This window comes from Onychomys torridus, chromosome 4 (genome assembly GCF_903995425.1).
Source record: "Onychomys torridus chromosome 4, mOncTor1.1, whole genome shotgun sequence".
Lineage (NCBI taxonomy): Eukaryota > Metazoa > Chordata > Mammalia > Rodentia > Cricetidae > Onychomys > Onychomys torridus.
This window is the reverse complement of record NC_050446.1, coordinates 103,142,439-103,159,391: the sequence shown is the minus strand read 5'-3', so window position 1 is coordinate 103,159,391 and position 16,953 is coordinate 103,142,439. Positions and strand designations below refer to the sequence as shown.

At 46.1% G+C, this 16,953-nt stretch overlaps 1 protein-coding gene across 1 annotated transcript in view; it reads right to left on the bottom strand.

Annotated features, from left to right (window-relative positions):
- Nucleotides 1-1,282: 1,282 nt before the first annotated feature.
- Nucleotides 1,283-16,953, bottom strand: part of Mertk (MER proto-oncogene, tyrosine kinase) — a 102,778-nt gene continuing 87,107 nt past the window's right edge. Inside the window, exons 16-19 of the mRNA XM_036185342.1 lie at nt 14,105-14,214; nt 11,497-11,656; nt 9,855-9,991; nt 1,283-2,923 (exon numbers count right to left, since the gene is read on the bottom strand). Of these exons, the coding sequence (XP_036041235.1) occupies nt 2,410-2,923; nt 9,855-9,991; nt 11,497-11,656; nt 14,105-14,214 (921 nt within the window). The 3' untranslated portion in view covers nt 1,283-2,409. The remainder of the gene's footprint in view (nt 2,924-9,854; nt 9,992-11,496; nt 11,657-14,104; nt 14,215-16,953) is intronic.

Sequence of the window (16,953 nt, the reverse complement as noted above, 5' to 3'; positions counted from 1 at the left end):
TAAATATCTGATATGCAGACAGTCTTAGGTAACCCCTGGGAAAGTGTTGTTTGACACCACCCCACCCCCCCCCCCCCCCCCCCCCCCCCCGGGGGGGGTCACGACCCACAGGTTGAGAACCAGTGCTCTAGTGTTTGTTGTAAGATGAAATTTACTAGTACAACCCCCTAAACCATGTGCTTATTCAGATGTTGTAAAATCTGGCTCTCACAGTCTCTAGACATGGGCCCTAAGCAGGTTATTCAGTCTTTCCAAGCCTTGGTTTCCTGGCCTAGACATGGTGATGACGACACTGGTACCCATGGTAGAAGGACGCACAGTAAAGGGAACGGACATATATAGGGCTGGAAACAAGGCAAGTGCTCAACAAGTGATGGCTGAGCCGGGAGTGAAGGCAGAACTCTATGGCCTCAGTCCTGGCCCTGCGCTGCCCACCTCCTGTGAGCGCCCCCTCCCCAACAGCAGCGTGACTCAACCTGCCAGACCCTTCCAGCTTCTTTGAAATCTTCTCAGTATGCATAATCTTGAATCCTTTAGTATTTTTCTCATTTATGACTCTTTAAAATTACATTTATTTATTTACTAATTTATTTAGTGGGTGCATGTGTGGGTGGGTGGGTCAGAAGACATCTCTGTTGGCTCTTTCCACCAGGTCAGTCCTGGGGATCAGATCCAGGACATCAGCCTTGGTAACAGCTGAGCCTTTTTGCCAGCCACTCATCTATAGATGCTGAGATGGTTTTTCCATTTCCCTCAAAAGCAATCCTAAGAATGGGCAGAGGAACTGTGGTGATGAGGGACAGCCAGCCATTAAGGGACTCCTTTGCAAAGGTATCAGGGCTGCTGGTGACTGTGGTCTTTCCAAGTCTGAAGCATGCTGAACACATCCTTCCTTGTTTGTATTTTATTAGGAAGTCATATCAGACGATCAGTTGTAAAACCTTGAACATGAAATAAATCATTCTTATCAGACACACGATTCATGGAGGCATACCAGGCTTCTCATGAGGGTCAAAAACGAAGTCAAAATCTGGCATTTCATTTTACAAACACTTTTACATTTAATACTGTGGAAAAGAAAACGACTTTAAAAAAAAGCAACATTGATTGTGTACAAACGTTAACACTGAGAAATATATTTTAAGATCTGAAAGGTCAGTGAAATAAGTCATCTTTTATTAAAATATAATATCCTTGTCTCTTTCCACCATATGCATATATGTTCTCTCTTTAAATAAATATATTATGTATCTTATGTCTACTTTTCTTGTGTGTACATGTTCATGTATGTGCTGTGGTGTGTGTGTCTGTGTGTCTGTGTGTGTATGGAGGTAAAAGGATAGCATCAAGTATCACTCCTCAGGTGCTGTTCATCTTTTTTCTTTGACACAGGGTCTCCTTTGGCCTGGAATTCACCTAGGCTGGCTACCCTCTGAGCATCAAAAATCCACCTGTCTCCACTTCCCCAGCACTGAGATGACAAGCCTGTGCCACCACATGCAACTTTTTTGTTCTGTAGGCTCTGGGGATCAAACTAACATCCTAGTGCTTACAAGTCAAAGACTTTAGCAACCCAGCAATTTCCCCGAGCCTCTGCATTTTTATTTTGTACTGTTTTGGGATGGAACATGGGGCAGTCCACAGGTGAAGCACATACTCAGAGGCTGAGCCACACTCCCAGCCTTGCTATTTGTTTACTTATTTTTAAATTTACTTGGATTTATGTGTGACTGTATGTGAGTAGGCCTCATGCATGCAGGTGCCCTCAGAGGCCAGGAGACAGTATCAGACCTGGAGTTACAGGTGGTTGTGAGCCCCCTGATTTAGTTGCTGGTAACTCAACTTAGATCCTTTGCAAGAACAGCAGACACTTTTAACCCATGAGCCATCTCTCCAGACCCTGGATATGTACTTATAGTGAAAACTGACTTGATAGCAGTCACCTGGTGCTGTCAGGCCACAAACTTTACAAGTAAAGCAAGTAAGAAAAACAAATGCCAGAGCATCAGGTATATTCAGTGTGCGGTATTTTGAGTGAGAATGGCTCATATGTTTGAACGCTTCATCTCCAGCTGGTGGAACTGTTTGGGAAGGATTGGGAGGTGTGGCCTTACTGAAGGAGGTGTGTCGCTGGGAGCGGTTTTGAGGTTTCAAAAGAGTGGTACCATTTCCCAGAGTACTCTCTGTCTCTTGCTTGCCATTCAAGATGTAAGCTCTCAGCTGTTTCCGCCACCCCGCCTTCCTTCTAAGGTCAGGGACTCTAACCCTCTGAAACTATAAACCTAATTAAACACTTCCTCTTATAGATTGCCTTGCTCATGGTGTTTCATCACAGCAATAGTGAAGTAAGACCACCAGATCCCACAAAGCAGTATTTTCTTGGTCCTCTCATGCCTCCCTCAGCTGGCCTCACATCGGGACTTCAGAGTCTTCTGAGGAGTCATCTGCAAACAAAAGTTCATCTGGTGATGGGCTCCCCAAGGGTAGCGTACTGCAGTGAGACCAGGGGATCCCATTTTTGGTGTGTTTGTCCTCTGGTAAGACATCGTCCTTTCCAGGTGTGACTGTAGCAAAAGGAGTGGAGGCCACGTCCTCCCATTCCTCATTGCCCCCATTCAAGATGTACCTTTCCTCATGAAGGTTGTTCTCATGAACTTCGGCCGTGACCACGCTGATGGCAGCGCTGGGGGAGCAAGAGGCAATGATGGAGTCAGGGTCAATGTTCATGTCTAGCCCAGCGAGCGAGGGCCCGTCGGCCAGGCCCTCGCAGTTCTCTAGCAACTGGGTGTTGATGTAGATGATGGATTCTTTGTCCTGTGCATCAGGCAAACTCTCAGAGAGCTTTTCCAGCTGCAGCCTCAACACTGAGAAGGTGGGTCTGTCCAGGGGATCAGCACTCCAGCACGAGTACATGATGTCATACCTGGTGATGACAGACAAGTGAGTGTTACCTGGCACAGACCCCGATCCCTCAGTGCCACCACTCCTTCCTCACCTAGTCTTCAACTTCATTCTGTTTTAATCAGCATTTATTCCACCTTTTTATGGAAATGAATGAGGTCTGGGGTGTGTGTGTGTGTGTGTGTGTGTAGAAATGGTTATTCAACTTTTTAAATGTTTTGCGCGCGTGCGTGTGTGTGTGTGTGTGTGTGTGTGTGTATGCACTTGTGCGTGTGTATGTGAGGCTGGGGACAGCATCTGGTCTATTGCTCTAATTCTTTCCACTTTATTCCCTTGAGACAGGGTCTCCCACTGAACCTGGGGCTTGTTTGGGCTAGACTGGCTGACCAGTGAGCCCCAGGAATCCACATGTCCCTGCCACTCACAGCTCTACCAAACTTTTTACATGGGTGCTGGGGATTGAACTCAGGTTGTCACACTTGCTCAGCAAGGAATCTTCCCTACTAAGCCATCTCCTTAGCCCCTTGTCAAAAAAAAAAAAAAAATTCTGTTTCTAAAATAGAAGATGCATCTGACAATTATATCAACTCTTGCAAATAAAAGAATTTGATGTCCTTTTCTTATATAGGCTTTGCAACCAAACTAGGCACCTACTCTGTAAATAAAGTTTTATTAGAACACAGCTATGTCTAATTAAGTGCTGTTGTCTGTGACTCCTTTTGCTACAACTGTAGCATTGAGTGGGTGCTACAAAGGCCCTCAAAGCCAAAATTACCTACTATTTGGCACTTTACTGTGGTGATTTAAATGAGAATGGCCCCCATAGGCTCATCTGATTGATTGCTTAGTCTGAAGTTGGTGGAACTGTTTGGGAAGGACTAAGGAGGTGTGACCTTGATAGAGAAAGTGTCACTGGCGGTAGGATTTGAAACTCAAAGCCCAAACAGTCTGTCTCTGTCTCTCTCTGTCTCTCTGTCTCTCTGTCTCTCTCTCTCTCTCTCTCCCTCCCTCCCTCCCTTCTTCCCTCACTCATGCTTATGGTCATGGACTTATCTCTGAAACTATAAATGTCCCCAATTAAATGCTTTCTTTTGTAAGTTGCCTTCATCCTTGTGTCTCTTCACAGCAATAGAAAAGTAGCTAAGACATTTACTAAACAAGTTCGCTAATCTCTGTCTCTACCATTAGCCTGAGGTGTGACCAAAAACGGTGACTGAGCTAGACCAGTGAACTAAGTAAGAAGACCCAGAGCTTGAGTGAGTGGCACGTGACGGGTAACTGAGTGGTAGGTAGCGTGTGTCACTCCCTTCTATATTCCTGACAGCTCTGTCACTGCACTTTGTAAATTACAGCACATACCCTGGGCTCATAGGTAGCAGGAGGAAGCAGAAGAATAATGCTCAGATTGGGCAAGTCCATCACATAAGTGTTCCTCAAGACCTTTCTGCTGAGCTCTACCGGGGATGCTCTTCTCTTCTGGGCAACATCATCCCCAGTATCTAGTATCATTAAGGATTACAATCGAGGGACATGGGAAGGAAATGACAACTGGGAATTACCAGGCTGCGGAAAGAGTCACGCCAGCATTTCATTTTGATCCTTCCCTGCTTTGGTAAATTGATATTAATATCACTGGATAGAAAACTGAGCTGTGGGGCTGGAGAGATGGCTCAGAGGTTAAGAGCACTGGCTGCTCTTCCAGAGGTCCTGATGTTCAATTCCCAGCAACCAAATGGCAGCTCACAACCATCTCTAACTGTAGTCCCCTGGGATCTGATGCTCTCTTTTAAAGACATAAAATACATAAATAAATCTTCTAAAAAAATAAAAGAAAACTGAGCTGAATCTAAGTAATCTAGTTCATGCTGATTCCTGGCTTTTCAGGAACAGAAATGTGCAATTTCCATTTTTACATTTACATATAATCTATAGATCCTTGAGTCAATCCTCGTAAGTGTTAGTCCTCACACAGCACACAGATCTCATCCATGCAGACATGATCATGTCCTTTTATCGGTCTATTTCAGCCTTTACCGGAGCTTTTCCTTGCTTCTGGAATGTGCAAACTCCCATGCTTACAAAGGGGTGGGACCTCAACCCAGAGCTCCACTCCGACACCCTCCTCACAGTCCTGTTCCATCCTCGCCTCAGGAGTTTCTCTAACTCACTCTCTGTAGCTAGTCAGTCCCTTAGACCGGACAAACAAGCTTTGCTCCTGTTTTTGAGGTTTTCACAGTGCCGGTCAATTTGCACGACTCCAGTTTTGCACAGAGCCTTACTTGTTTGCTTAGAAAGGCTTTGAGAAATTCAGTCCTTAGGGACATAACATCCTCTTCATTACTGTGCCATGCTGTTTAATCCTCTTTCATTTACCCCACATCTCCCCACCACCCCAGCTGAGGACCGAACCCAGGGCCTTGCTCTACCACTGAGCTAAATCCCCAACCCTGTTACCCCACATCTTAGAAGAAAGTGCTAAGTGACCTATCTTCATAGAGAATAGTAGCAGTACTATCTTGAAATGTATTTTCCTTTCATGTCTAATACTTTATGAGAACATAATTTTGTGATATATATCACAAATATGTATTTATTTATTAGAAATATTTTATATATGAGATACATGAGATAGGGCCTTACTAAATGGCCAGGGCTGGCCTCCAACTTTTGACCTTCCTGCACAGGCACACCTCACCATGCCCATCTTAAATACAACTTTGAAAGATATGATGAGGGGCTAGAAAACCACAGGAAGATGCTATCCAGAAGCAATCCATGACCAGATTGTATATATTATAATTGTAGTTGTCTGTCTGTGGTACTTAGGATGTTACCATACTAGGTAACATCCGTGCATACTGGGCAAGTTCTCTACCACAGAGGCACCCCAGCTTCTGATTATAATATTTGAGAATCTCTTTGTTTGCTGTCTAAGCAATGAAGGAGGAGCCTTGGGGAAGGGAGATGAAGGTTCTGCACTGTATTTATGTCATGATGTCATCATGATGGGAGTGAAATCCTGGGTTTCTGTGATGTCAGCAATAAGAGAGGAAGAAGATGGGAATGTTTGTTTAAAGTTTTATTTATTCTTACTTTATATGTATAATATATGGGTGTTTTGCCTGAATGAATGTCTGTGTACCATATATGTGTAGCATTGCCCACAGAAACCAGAAAAGGGTGTCAGATCCTGTGAAACTGGAGTTACAAACTGTTGTTAACTGCCCTGTAGGTGCTGGGAATTGAACCCAGGTCTCCAGGAAGAATAATCAGTGTTCTTAATTGCTGAGATATCTCTCCAACCCTGTTTTGTTTTCTTTCTCCTTCCCTTCCTCCCTCCCTCCCTCCCTCCCTCCCTTCCTCCCTCCCTCCTTCTCTCCCTTCCCTCCTTTCTGACAGGCTCTTGTAATGTAGTCCCGGCTATCTTGAAATTTACTATATAGACCAGGCTGACCTCAAACTCACAGAGATCAGCCTGCCTCTGCCGGGATTAAAAGTGTTTGCTATCATGCCCAGTGAGGAGGGGAATTCTGTTTTTTTGTTTGTTTGTTTGTTTGTTTGTTTGTTTGTGGTTTTTCGAGACAGGGTTTCTCTGTAGCTTTGGAGCCTGTCCTGGACTAGCTCTGTAGACCAGGCTGGCCTTGAACTCATGGAGATCCACCTGCCTCTGCCTCCCGAATGCTGGGATTACAGGCGTGCGCCACTACCGCCCAGCAGGAATTCTGAATTCTGAAGAATAACTACTGGCCAACAGGACCCCATGAGGAATAAGACTGCCTTCCCAGAGGATAAAGGAAGGATTCTCATGTCATGGACCACTGTAGACAGCTGGGGAGGAGGTTCTGAGGGTGCCAGGGAGGCCGTGAAGAGCTCAGCTAGAGAAATGTCCCACAGAAGATGACTGAAGCATAATAGAAAGTGACATCCTGGACAGCAGGAAGCAAGACTGACAGTCTGGTCACTCCATGACAGGAGAGGTGACCCTCTGAGGGGCAGGATTAGAGAGTAGGGGCCAAGGGGCTCTGTGATGGAGATCTGTCTGTCTGTCTGTCCCTCCCTGCTTCTCCTTCCTCCCCTGTATCTTTCTCTCACTTCCTTATCTCTTTGCTTTACAGTACTGGAGACTGAACATAAGACCTTGTGCATGCTAGGCAAGCTCCCTTACCACTGAGCTACATTGCCCAGTCCACACTGCTATCTTTCAGTTAGCTCAAAGCAGCCAAAGAGTAGCTGCACACAGGAGTGCATTCATCCTAACCATGGTTGGACTCAGAGAAACCCAGAATATTCATTTTGTGTTTTCTTTTTCAAAAGGAAGCACAGAGGTCTCTTTGGGAGAGGCCGTTGCTTGCTGGCATTACACATAAGGCTCAGGAATAAAGCCTGCCTCACCAGCCTGCCTCACCAGCCTGCCTCACCAGCCTGCTGACCACATCATATCTGCAAGCCCAGAGCATGCAGCCATCAGGAACATGGCGACTGCAGCTTGTGTACGACCACCTGGGTCCCCAGCCACAGGAGGGGAGCTGACTCTGCCACCTAAAAGTGTTCTCAGAGACCACCAGCTCAGCAGTCTCTTGTTTTAGTCTGAAGGGAAACATAAAAACCACAGTGTGACACAGCTTAGACCTCACTCAGACCCAGACTGACCACTGCTAATGTCAGCTTCTGCTGGTGCAGGGGGATAGCTAAGAAAGAAACCACAACAAAACTTCCTGGGCAGTGTGGCTACATAGAAAGGCTTCCTCATTTTCAGAAGCCAACGTTTCATGAACACAGCCCCTTAAAAAACTACCGTGAAACCCTAGAACTAATCGAATCAGGACTTTCAAGAGACTTACGGCCTTTGTTTCTGTTTAGTATTTGACAACTTCAACCACAGAGCAGGCTGTGGCTGGGAACCAAACAAGCTTCCTTGTGTTTGGCTTAGCTTTTAAACCACAGATGGACCTAGGATGTTGTGTACAAAGCAACTTGGCCCCAGGTGCCGAATGAGGCTGCAGAGACAGAGCTTGAGATGGGCCTGAGGGTCTTACATATACTCACTAGCACCAGCATCCCACATGCTGCTCCATGAGAGAACTAGGTCAGGTCTATGTTTTTGTAATGTCCCTACTAAATATGATGAGACTATCCCAAGCCCATGGTCCTTCAAGGAGCCTCACTATCCAGAAAGTGTATGTCACCATTGCAAGGCATTGTCTTGAAAAGTTCGGTAAAGTGCTTGGGGAGATTGAACTGGGCTGGGAAGGTGGCTCAGTGGATAAAGCCTCACAGGCAGGAGGACCACAATTTGGATCCTCAGCATACATGTAGAAGCCAGGGAGTTAGAGTGGCCGGCCTTTATTCCCAGGTATCAGAATGTGGAGAGTAGGGATGCTTGGGGGCAAGCTAGCTAACTGGACAAGTCAAATCCATGGGCTCCAGGTTCAGCAAGAGACTCTGTCTCAGAAAACAAAAGTGGAGATCAACTGAGGACACTTGCCACCAATCTCCAGTCTCCAAATACACCCACACATATAACACACACATGTGCACCCCCACACGTGCAAATACACCATGATGGTTAGGATTATCAACCTGACAGATTCTATAATCATCTGGGAGATGAGCCTATGAGCATGGTTGTGAGAGATGATATTGACCACCTTAACTGACATGGGATGAGTCATCTTGACTGTGGGTGGAACCATTCCCTAGTCAGGTGGTCCTGGGCTGTATGAGAAAGGGGCCTGAGGGGCAGCAAGAATTCCTTACTCTCGGGCTGGAGAGATGGCTCAGAGGTTAAGAGCACCGACTGCTCTTCCAGAGGTCCTGAGTTCAATTCCCAGCACCCACATGGTGGCCCACAACCATCTGTAGTGAGATCTGGTGCCCTCTTCTGTATACATAATAAATAAATAAATCTTTAAGAGTACTGGCTGCTCTTCCAGAGGTCCGGAGTTAAATTTCCAGCAATCACATGATGGCTCACAACAATCTCTAATGATATCTGGTGCCCTACATGCAGACAGAAAAATTAAAAAAAAAAAAAAAAAGAATTCCTTACTCTCTATTCTTCCCTATTGTGGGTGTGATGTGACCAGCTGTGCCAAGCTTCTCTTGCCTTGACTCCCTTCATGATGGACACCTTGAACTGTAAGCTGAAACAAACCCCCCACACACACTTCAGTTGCTTTTGTCAAGAACCACAGTTCTCTGAAGAATATACACTCTGTTGCAGATGATATGAGGTACAGAGAGGTTAAACCAGCTGCTATGGCCACATGTGTACAACCCCAAGACCTGGGTCTCCTTCCGTGGTGCGTGGCATTGAAGACTGAGAGAGGACTTTGTGGTAGGAGCTGGGGGAGTTCACACCTGGCCAAGCACAGGTCTCCAGGGAACATTTTAAACACACCATTTCCAGCCCTGCTTTGGGCCAGCAGCATCACACCCTCTAGGCATAGGGATAAACAACTGCATTGTCAGAATGCTTCCCAAGCAATTCTAAGAAGCAGTTTGCTCTCAAAGGCACCAACTAGCCCAGGTTCCTAAGTGTGACCAGTACGTTTGAAATGCTATAGAGGAAAAGGATTACTGGGTTCAAGTAAAGGATGAAGGATCCTAGTACCTCATATACTATAAAGCAGGCCTATTTATTGGCAGCATCTACTTCCCAGTGGTCCTTACGTTGTTCATACTGGTACCTTGTCTTGACTGTGCCCATGGATGGAGGTTGAGACCTTCTGGATAAGTGAGCCACAGTGGTCTCACAGGTGCTGGCCATACACCACCACCTACACAGGAATGACTGCTGGCCGGAGACTTCTGGGAGTGGCACTCTCTGCACAGGCTCCCCTGGCTAACAGCAGGCCCTGCTTGCACTAACCATGCTTGTGTTTCCCAGGTCATTGCACAACCAGGTAGCCACCCCATGCAGAAAGCCCAGTGACACAGGGATGCTCACTTACAGTTCATCCAGGCAGTCCTCGGGCTGCTTCAGCCTGTGGCCGTGGAGAAGGTAATCATACATCTCATGGTTCTGGACTCCAGGATAGGGAGTCATTCCCCGTGTTGCTATTTCCCACATGGTCACGCCGAAAGCCCACTGAGAACAAAGCCACAAGAAGTTAGGACAAAAGTCTTTCCACAAAGGCTGAATGGACTGTTTCATGGGGAAAGGTCATTTCTTTAAAGCCCTGACGAGGAAGCACAAAGCCGGTAATTATGTCTGTGGCCCACTGTTCTCCCAACACAGCAACACATGGGGTTGAAGCCCCATAGTTCCCCAATTGTACCAAAGCTGTTCTGGGAAACTTGGCTGACGGCAGATAGAGCCTCATCCCATATCAACACTGCTTACTTCATGGTTATCCTTTTGCCGTGGAGTATTTTCTTTCCCCAAGCTTGAATCAAGGCTTTAATGACACAGCATCTTCTATAGAGCATATGGGGTCCAAAGGCTACCAAATGAGCTCATTCAATTGAATGTGACTATCTCAGTTACGGGCAAGAAGTCACTCATTTGCAGCAAAGAAACGGGACCCTCTGAAGGTCACACGCGAAGCACAGGTTCTGAATGTGATCACTTCACCACCATCGACTATTTGCAGAGCTAAACTTTCTACAAGATATAAAAGCCAGCCATAACGGTGCAGACTTGTAATCAAGCTGCCAAGGAGGCTGAATCGGGAGGACCGGAAGTTCAAGGACTTTCTAGGATACGTAGACAGAGCCTGCTTCAAAAATAAAAAGTATAGAAGACTGGAGAAATGGCTTAGTGATTCCCATCACTGTCTGCTCTTCCAGAGGACCAGGGTTCAATTCCCAGCCCCAACATGAGGGCTCATGACCATCTTAATTTTAGTTCCAGGGAATCTGACAGTCTTATGGCCTCCATGGGTACTAGGCACACACATGGTGCACAGACATACAAAGAGGCCAAACATCCATAGACATAAAAATTAATAGAAAGAATAAGGGGATGGAGATGTCTCAGTAGTTAAGAGCACTTTCTACTCCTGCAGAGGACCCAAGTTTGGTCCCCAGCATTCAATTTTGACTCATAATCACCTGTGATTGGCTCAGACTCCAGGGGATCTGATGTCTCTGGCCTGAGAATAACTACATACATGTGCACATATCCACATACAGATCCACATATTATGCACATAATGAAAATAAAATTAAATCTTTTTTTGTTTGTTTGTTTTGTTTTTTGAGACAGGGTTTCTCTATATAGTTTTGGTGTCTGTCCTGGAACTCACTCTGTAGACCAGGCTGGCCTTAAACTTGCAGAGATCTGCCTGGCTCTACCTCCTGAGTGTTAGGATTAAAGGCATGTACCACCACCACCTGGCCCTAAAATTAAATCTTAAGAGTAAAAAAGAGGGAGGCTGAGAAATTATATTAGTGCGCTCATAGCATGTGTGAGGCCTAGGGTCAACCCCAGGATCACAAAAAGCAAATGAATGAATAAATCCGTTAAATAAAAGCATGGTCCGAGCATACTCCCAGCCCTCAGTTTACCAGAGTGCAATTCCCTGCATTGTTAATCTCCACAATTTCTTTCAGTGTGTCCCCATCTTTGTCCAATCAAAGCTGTGTACATACCACGTCACTTTTGCTTGTGTAGACACGGTCTGCCAGGCTCTCTATGGCGATCCACTTCACAGGCATTTTGGCAATGCGGCCTTGGCGGTAATAATCACCACTGTATATCTTCTTAGAGAGGCCAAAGTCTGCCACACAGACAGTCATGTCATCACGCAACCTGTGAAGAGTGAATTGAGGTCCTCAGCCATCTCGGGAGCAGAGCCTTTAATCCCAGGTCTGTATCAGATGTGTGAAAAGTAGCTAAAGACACGGGGTGGTTATAGATGTGGCTCAGTTAGGAGACGCTTGGTTGGATTCCCAGCACAGCATAAATGGGAATAGTAGTGAGTGCTTCTAATCTCAGCACTTGGGAGGTGGAGGCAGGAAGAACAAAGGTTCAAGGTCATCCTCAGCTGCTTGGCAAGTTCAAAGCCAGCCTGGGGTTCATGACACCCTTACAGGAGGGGGAGAGGAAGGGAAAGAGCAAGGAGGAAGAATGAAGGAAAAGGAAGAAGGAGGGAAGAGAAGGAAGAAGGAGGGGGAGAAGGAGGAAAGATGGAAGGGAGGAAGGAAGCAAGCAAGGAAGAAGACATGGAGCTCATGAGCTTGAGTAGGGAGCTGCTTTAAAGTTAAAGACACAGCAAATACTAGGGACTAGACACTACTGTGTTCCATCACTCTGGCCCTTGTGGGGCTGGTCCAGCAAAGGCACCCAGGCACAGTGGTCGGAGGCACTGGGAGGACAGGGATGTGGCAGAGCAGGATGAAAGGAACAGTAGCTCCTCCTGGTCCTTTCCTGGATGGCATCAGGCCATGGCCATCCCGCCTGGTGTCTGGAAGCACTGGCCTCATGGACTACGCAAGGCCTTGTGGAGGAGGTGAAGTCTGGGAGACTCAGCACGGAAAGACGGTGCCGAAGGACTTCTTGCTAATGTAGCCAGCTGTGGAATGAACTGGAAAGCTAAAGGGAAGCAAATTGCAACAAAGGTTCAAGGTAAACAGTAAAACAGGTCATCGATAAGGAGGAAAAGGAAGAGAGGAGACAGAGAGGGGACGGGGAAGGAGAGGGGAGAGGCAGGAGGTGACTGAGCTATCCTTGATTGTCTGACATTAACTTTTTTTTTAAAGACAGGGTCTCATGTAGCCCAGGTTGTCCTGGAACTTGCCATGCTGCTGAGGATGACTATGAACTGTGGTCTCCTCCTGCCTCCGTCTCCTGAGTGTTGGGAGTACAGGTATGCACACTCAAAAGTCTCATACTTTCAGGTTAGGGCAAACTAGACAGGCAGTCCTCCTACCTGGCAGGAAAAACATGAAGGGCATATTAAAAGAAAAATAACATTTCATGATTCTCTATCCACAGCTGAAATCCCCTGGGGGGGGATTAAAAACTGAAGTGGGGGGGCCAGTTGAGAGGAGCAAGTGGCCATCTCTACTGTCAAATCTCTGACCAAGAAAAACACACATGGGCCACTCCCTTGCCTCTCAACAGGGAAGTTAAAATCAAGGAACAGTTACAGTTATTTGAAGACTGACATCAGGTAATAGTTCTATTGAAGCAGGGTAAAGAAATGGAGAAAATTCAAGTCCAAAGTTCTTATGTAAATTCTTATAATTCGTCATCTGCTGTGACGGAAAAGCTTCTAGGTATTTCAGGTATCAAGTTTTATCACAGGTGTGGGGCAGATATGAATGCAAGTTCCTGGAAAGAAACTACACCTCACATTGAATCTTCTAGAAGGCTGATTATCTGGTTAGAAGTTCAGTGATTGTGGAGCGGTTGGAATGTCTAACCAGACAGGGCAGAGTCTAACTACAGCATATCTTGAGCTATCTTTAGCACACTAAATTGCCATTCTCTGCCTACCTCTGTGTCTGACCTAAGGTCCTGAGATTATCAGATGAAACCTCTGGATGTATTAACTTAGCAGACAGCTTTCTACCAACCAAGGCCAAAACTGTCATCAGATAGCATCTGAGGCTGATAGCAGAAGTTTATTTACCCACATACCTGATGTTCCCACCAATGTATTTGAAAGTGTGTTGGTTTTTGCTTCTCTGTGTCATGTTACTATAAAAACCTGGAAACAGTTACCATTTTGGGATATGATATTTGAGGTAGTTGAATCTGTATTCTCAGGCCATGGTCACTCATATTTGACTCTTGAATACACTATCTCTTACCCTCTTTGAGGAGAGAGCTTGCTTTGTGTGTCAACAAAGGCTTGGGGAAACAGCCTTCAGGATTTTCATTATTGCCATTCAAGTTATACTATGGTTAGCCGACTTACATATTATTGAGAGTCCAAAGCCAGCTGATGGCTTTTGGAAAAGACCACAAAGATCACGCCTAGTGCCCCTAGCTGAGTAACAAGAAAAAAACAGACTAATCATAAGAGAGAGCTTTGGACACTAGCCAGATTCTTAAAGGCAGAAACATAGAAAACCCCCAAGGAAGCACCCAGTCAAAATCAGAGTGATAGAAATCCCATCCAAAGCAAGGCACTCCATCCCACCTCCAAGCCATCTGCCCTTTATAATCTAACAGCAATCACTCCCTGCCCTATGAAGTTCAAGGCCATGAAGTCTAGTGACCGGGCCTCCCCAGGATGGCCTAGGTTCTTACATGCAGTTTCGAGCTGCTAAATCCCGATGAAGAAAATTCCTGTTGCTCAGATACTCCATTCCCTGGGCAATGTCCACCATGAACTTCAACAGTGTCTGCAGGGGAATGACCTAACGGGAGGAAACAAAAAGAGACATTATGGTTTAGAAGGAAAAGCTGGCAAATTACTCTCACCCAAAGGGAAACAGTGATGCATTTATTTTTATTTTATGTGTATAAGCATTTTGCCTGAATGTATGTATGTGCACCATGTGTGTGCCTAGCACCCAAGGAGGCCAGGAGAGGGTGTCAGATTCCCCTAGAACTGGAATCACAGATGGTCGTGAACTGCTAGGTAGGTGCTGGGTCTCCAACCGGGGTCTTCTGTAAGAGTAGCCAGTGCTCTTAGTTGCTGAGCCATCTCTGCAGCCTTGGAAATGGTGTTCTTATTCCCTAAGTTAGAGCAGTGGCACAGGGGAAGAAATCTTTTCTTTCTGTGTGGTTAACTTTTTTTTTTCTTTTGAGCTGAGGACCGAACCCAGAATCTTGCGCTTACTAAGCAAACGCTCTACCACTGAGCTAAATCCCCAACCGTGGCTATTTTGCTTTGAGAAGAGCTCTCTAAGTAGTTCAGGCAGGACTGCTGTTAGAATTCCTAGCCACTCCCCCATGACTGTGCATACCTCGCAAGACCTTAGTCATCCCGGGCCTTACATCCTACGCAGTCCAACCGTGTGCTGTGTGATCACTCTTATAGTGGGTTTTGCTGTACCTCGTGGCTTTTCTCGCACGGTAAAAAGCGCTGCTTAATGAATAACAACTACAACCCAAGATCCTCCTGCCTCGGCTTCCCCAGTGCTGGGATGACCTGGCTCAGAAATAATACAAATAATACAAATAATACAAATAATGCTTCAAAACAGGAAGAAACTCTCTAAAGCCCCTTGAAAAACATTACATTCTCTTTGCTACTAAAAGTGTTTCAAGCCAGGCAGTGGTGGCGCACACCTTTAATCCCAGTTCTAGGGAGGCAGAGCCAGGTGGATCTCTGTGAGTTCAAGGCCAGCCTGGGCTACAAAGTGAGTTCCAGGAAAGGCGCAAAGCTACACAGAAATACCCTGTCCCGAAAAACAAAACAAAACAAAACAAAACAAAACAAAAAGCCGGGCGGTGGTGGCTCACTCCTTTAATCCCAGCACTCGGGAGGCAGAGGCAGGTGGATCTCTGTGAGTTCAAGGCCAGCCTGGTCTACAAAGTGAGTTCCAGGACAGCCTCCAAAGCTACAGAGAAACCCTGTCTTGAAAATAAACAAACAAACAAAAAAAAGACAAAAAAAAAAAAAAAAGTGTTTCAGATGAAAAACATTTTGTATCTTTTCACTGATCATGAGGTCAAAGGAGAGCCTTCACATCCCGAGAGGCACCGGGACAGAGGACCATGCCAGCAAAGAGGACGAGGGAGGAAGGCTTCATTGTTTGCTTTTAATTTTCTTTTACATCTACCTGTTTACTTTGTATTTGCGAGGGAGGGAGGCAGGAATCGCCTGTGCCACCTCGCACATTTGGAGGTCAGAGGACAACCTGCGTCTGTCAGTTCTCTCCCTTCATCATGTGGGGCCCAGGGAATGAGCTCAGGTTGTCCGGCTTGGCAGAAAGCACCTTCACCTGCTGAGCCAGTTGTAATGAGGGAAGAGGAGATATTCTGGGAAAGGGTCAGATGGTTGCGAGGGGAAAACCCAACCTTTAGGAGGTGTTTCTAATTCTGTATTCTTGCTATCATTTTTTATACTCCCCCCCCCCTTTTTTCTTCTCCTGCTTTTTTTTCTATGTGTTGTGGTAGCACCACCAAGGTTGGTCCCTGGGCCTCACATATGCTAAGACAGCTCATTTTACTTGGAGATAACGTGAAAGATAATTTTCTTCTTCTAGACAGCAACAATTAGAGGCAAGTCTTCACCCCTTATCTTTGAACTAAAATACAAGCACGCATCCAGAAATTCTACTTTTTTTAATCTCTAGGGCCTTTCTAGAGTTTCAGCCATCTAATGTTTTCTCTGTGTTGTAAAAAACTATGTGAGTAAACATGTCACCGGTGGGCTGGGGATGCAGCTCAGTGGTAGAGGACTCATGTAGCATATATACACAACCCTGCAACCCTGGGTTTCCTACCAGCCCTAACACACACACATACACACACACACACACACGCACGCACGCACACACACACGCACACACACACACCTTTTATACAACACTTGAGAGTCTGAGGCAGGAGACTTTCTAAGAATCTGAGCCCAACCTGGGATATAAAATAAGACCCTGTCTCAAAACAAAAACAACAACAACAAATTCCTAAAAGGAAAAAAAAGGAAAGCAGGGAGGCAGGGAGAGAGGGAGGGAGAGAGAGGGCCTTCCAGGCATTTAGAATTGGTTCTAAGGATGCTGACTAATGAAGGTCTCCAAGCAGTAATTTAATGTTTTATTGCAGTCATGGCACTAGAGAAAGGCTGACTACAGGTTCCGGGCAATCATGAATCATGAGTGGTTAGTCCACAGTACCCACTCCCCCACCCCTACCCCACCACAGAACATTTCCACCATGGCAGTGCAGACTGTTAAAGCTTCTCCAGAACTGCTCCCTTCCCCAAAGCTCTAGAGCAGACGCACATTTCCGCTTGATGCATGCCATGCCAGCTGCCATCCTTGGTAAGATGCTGAGGTGGTGCTTATCATCTGCCTGTCTGTCCTGCACACCTCCAGGGACACTGTCCATGCCCAGGACAGTGACACTTGGAGCCCAGAATCCAGGCCATGTTCAGAAGCTCATTGAAACTTAATCTTGGCTGACGGCAGTTGGAACAAAAGGTCTTT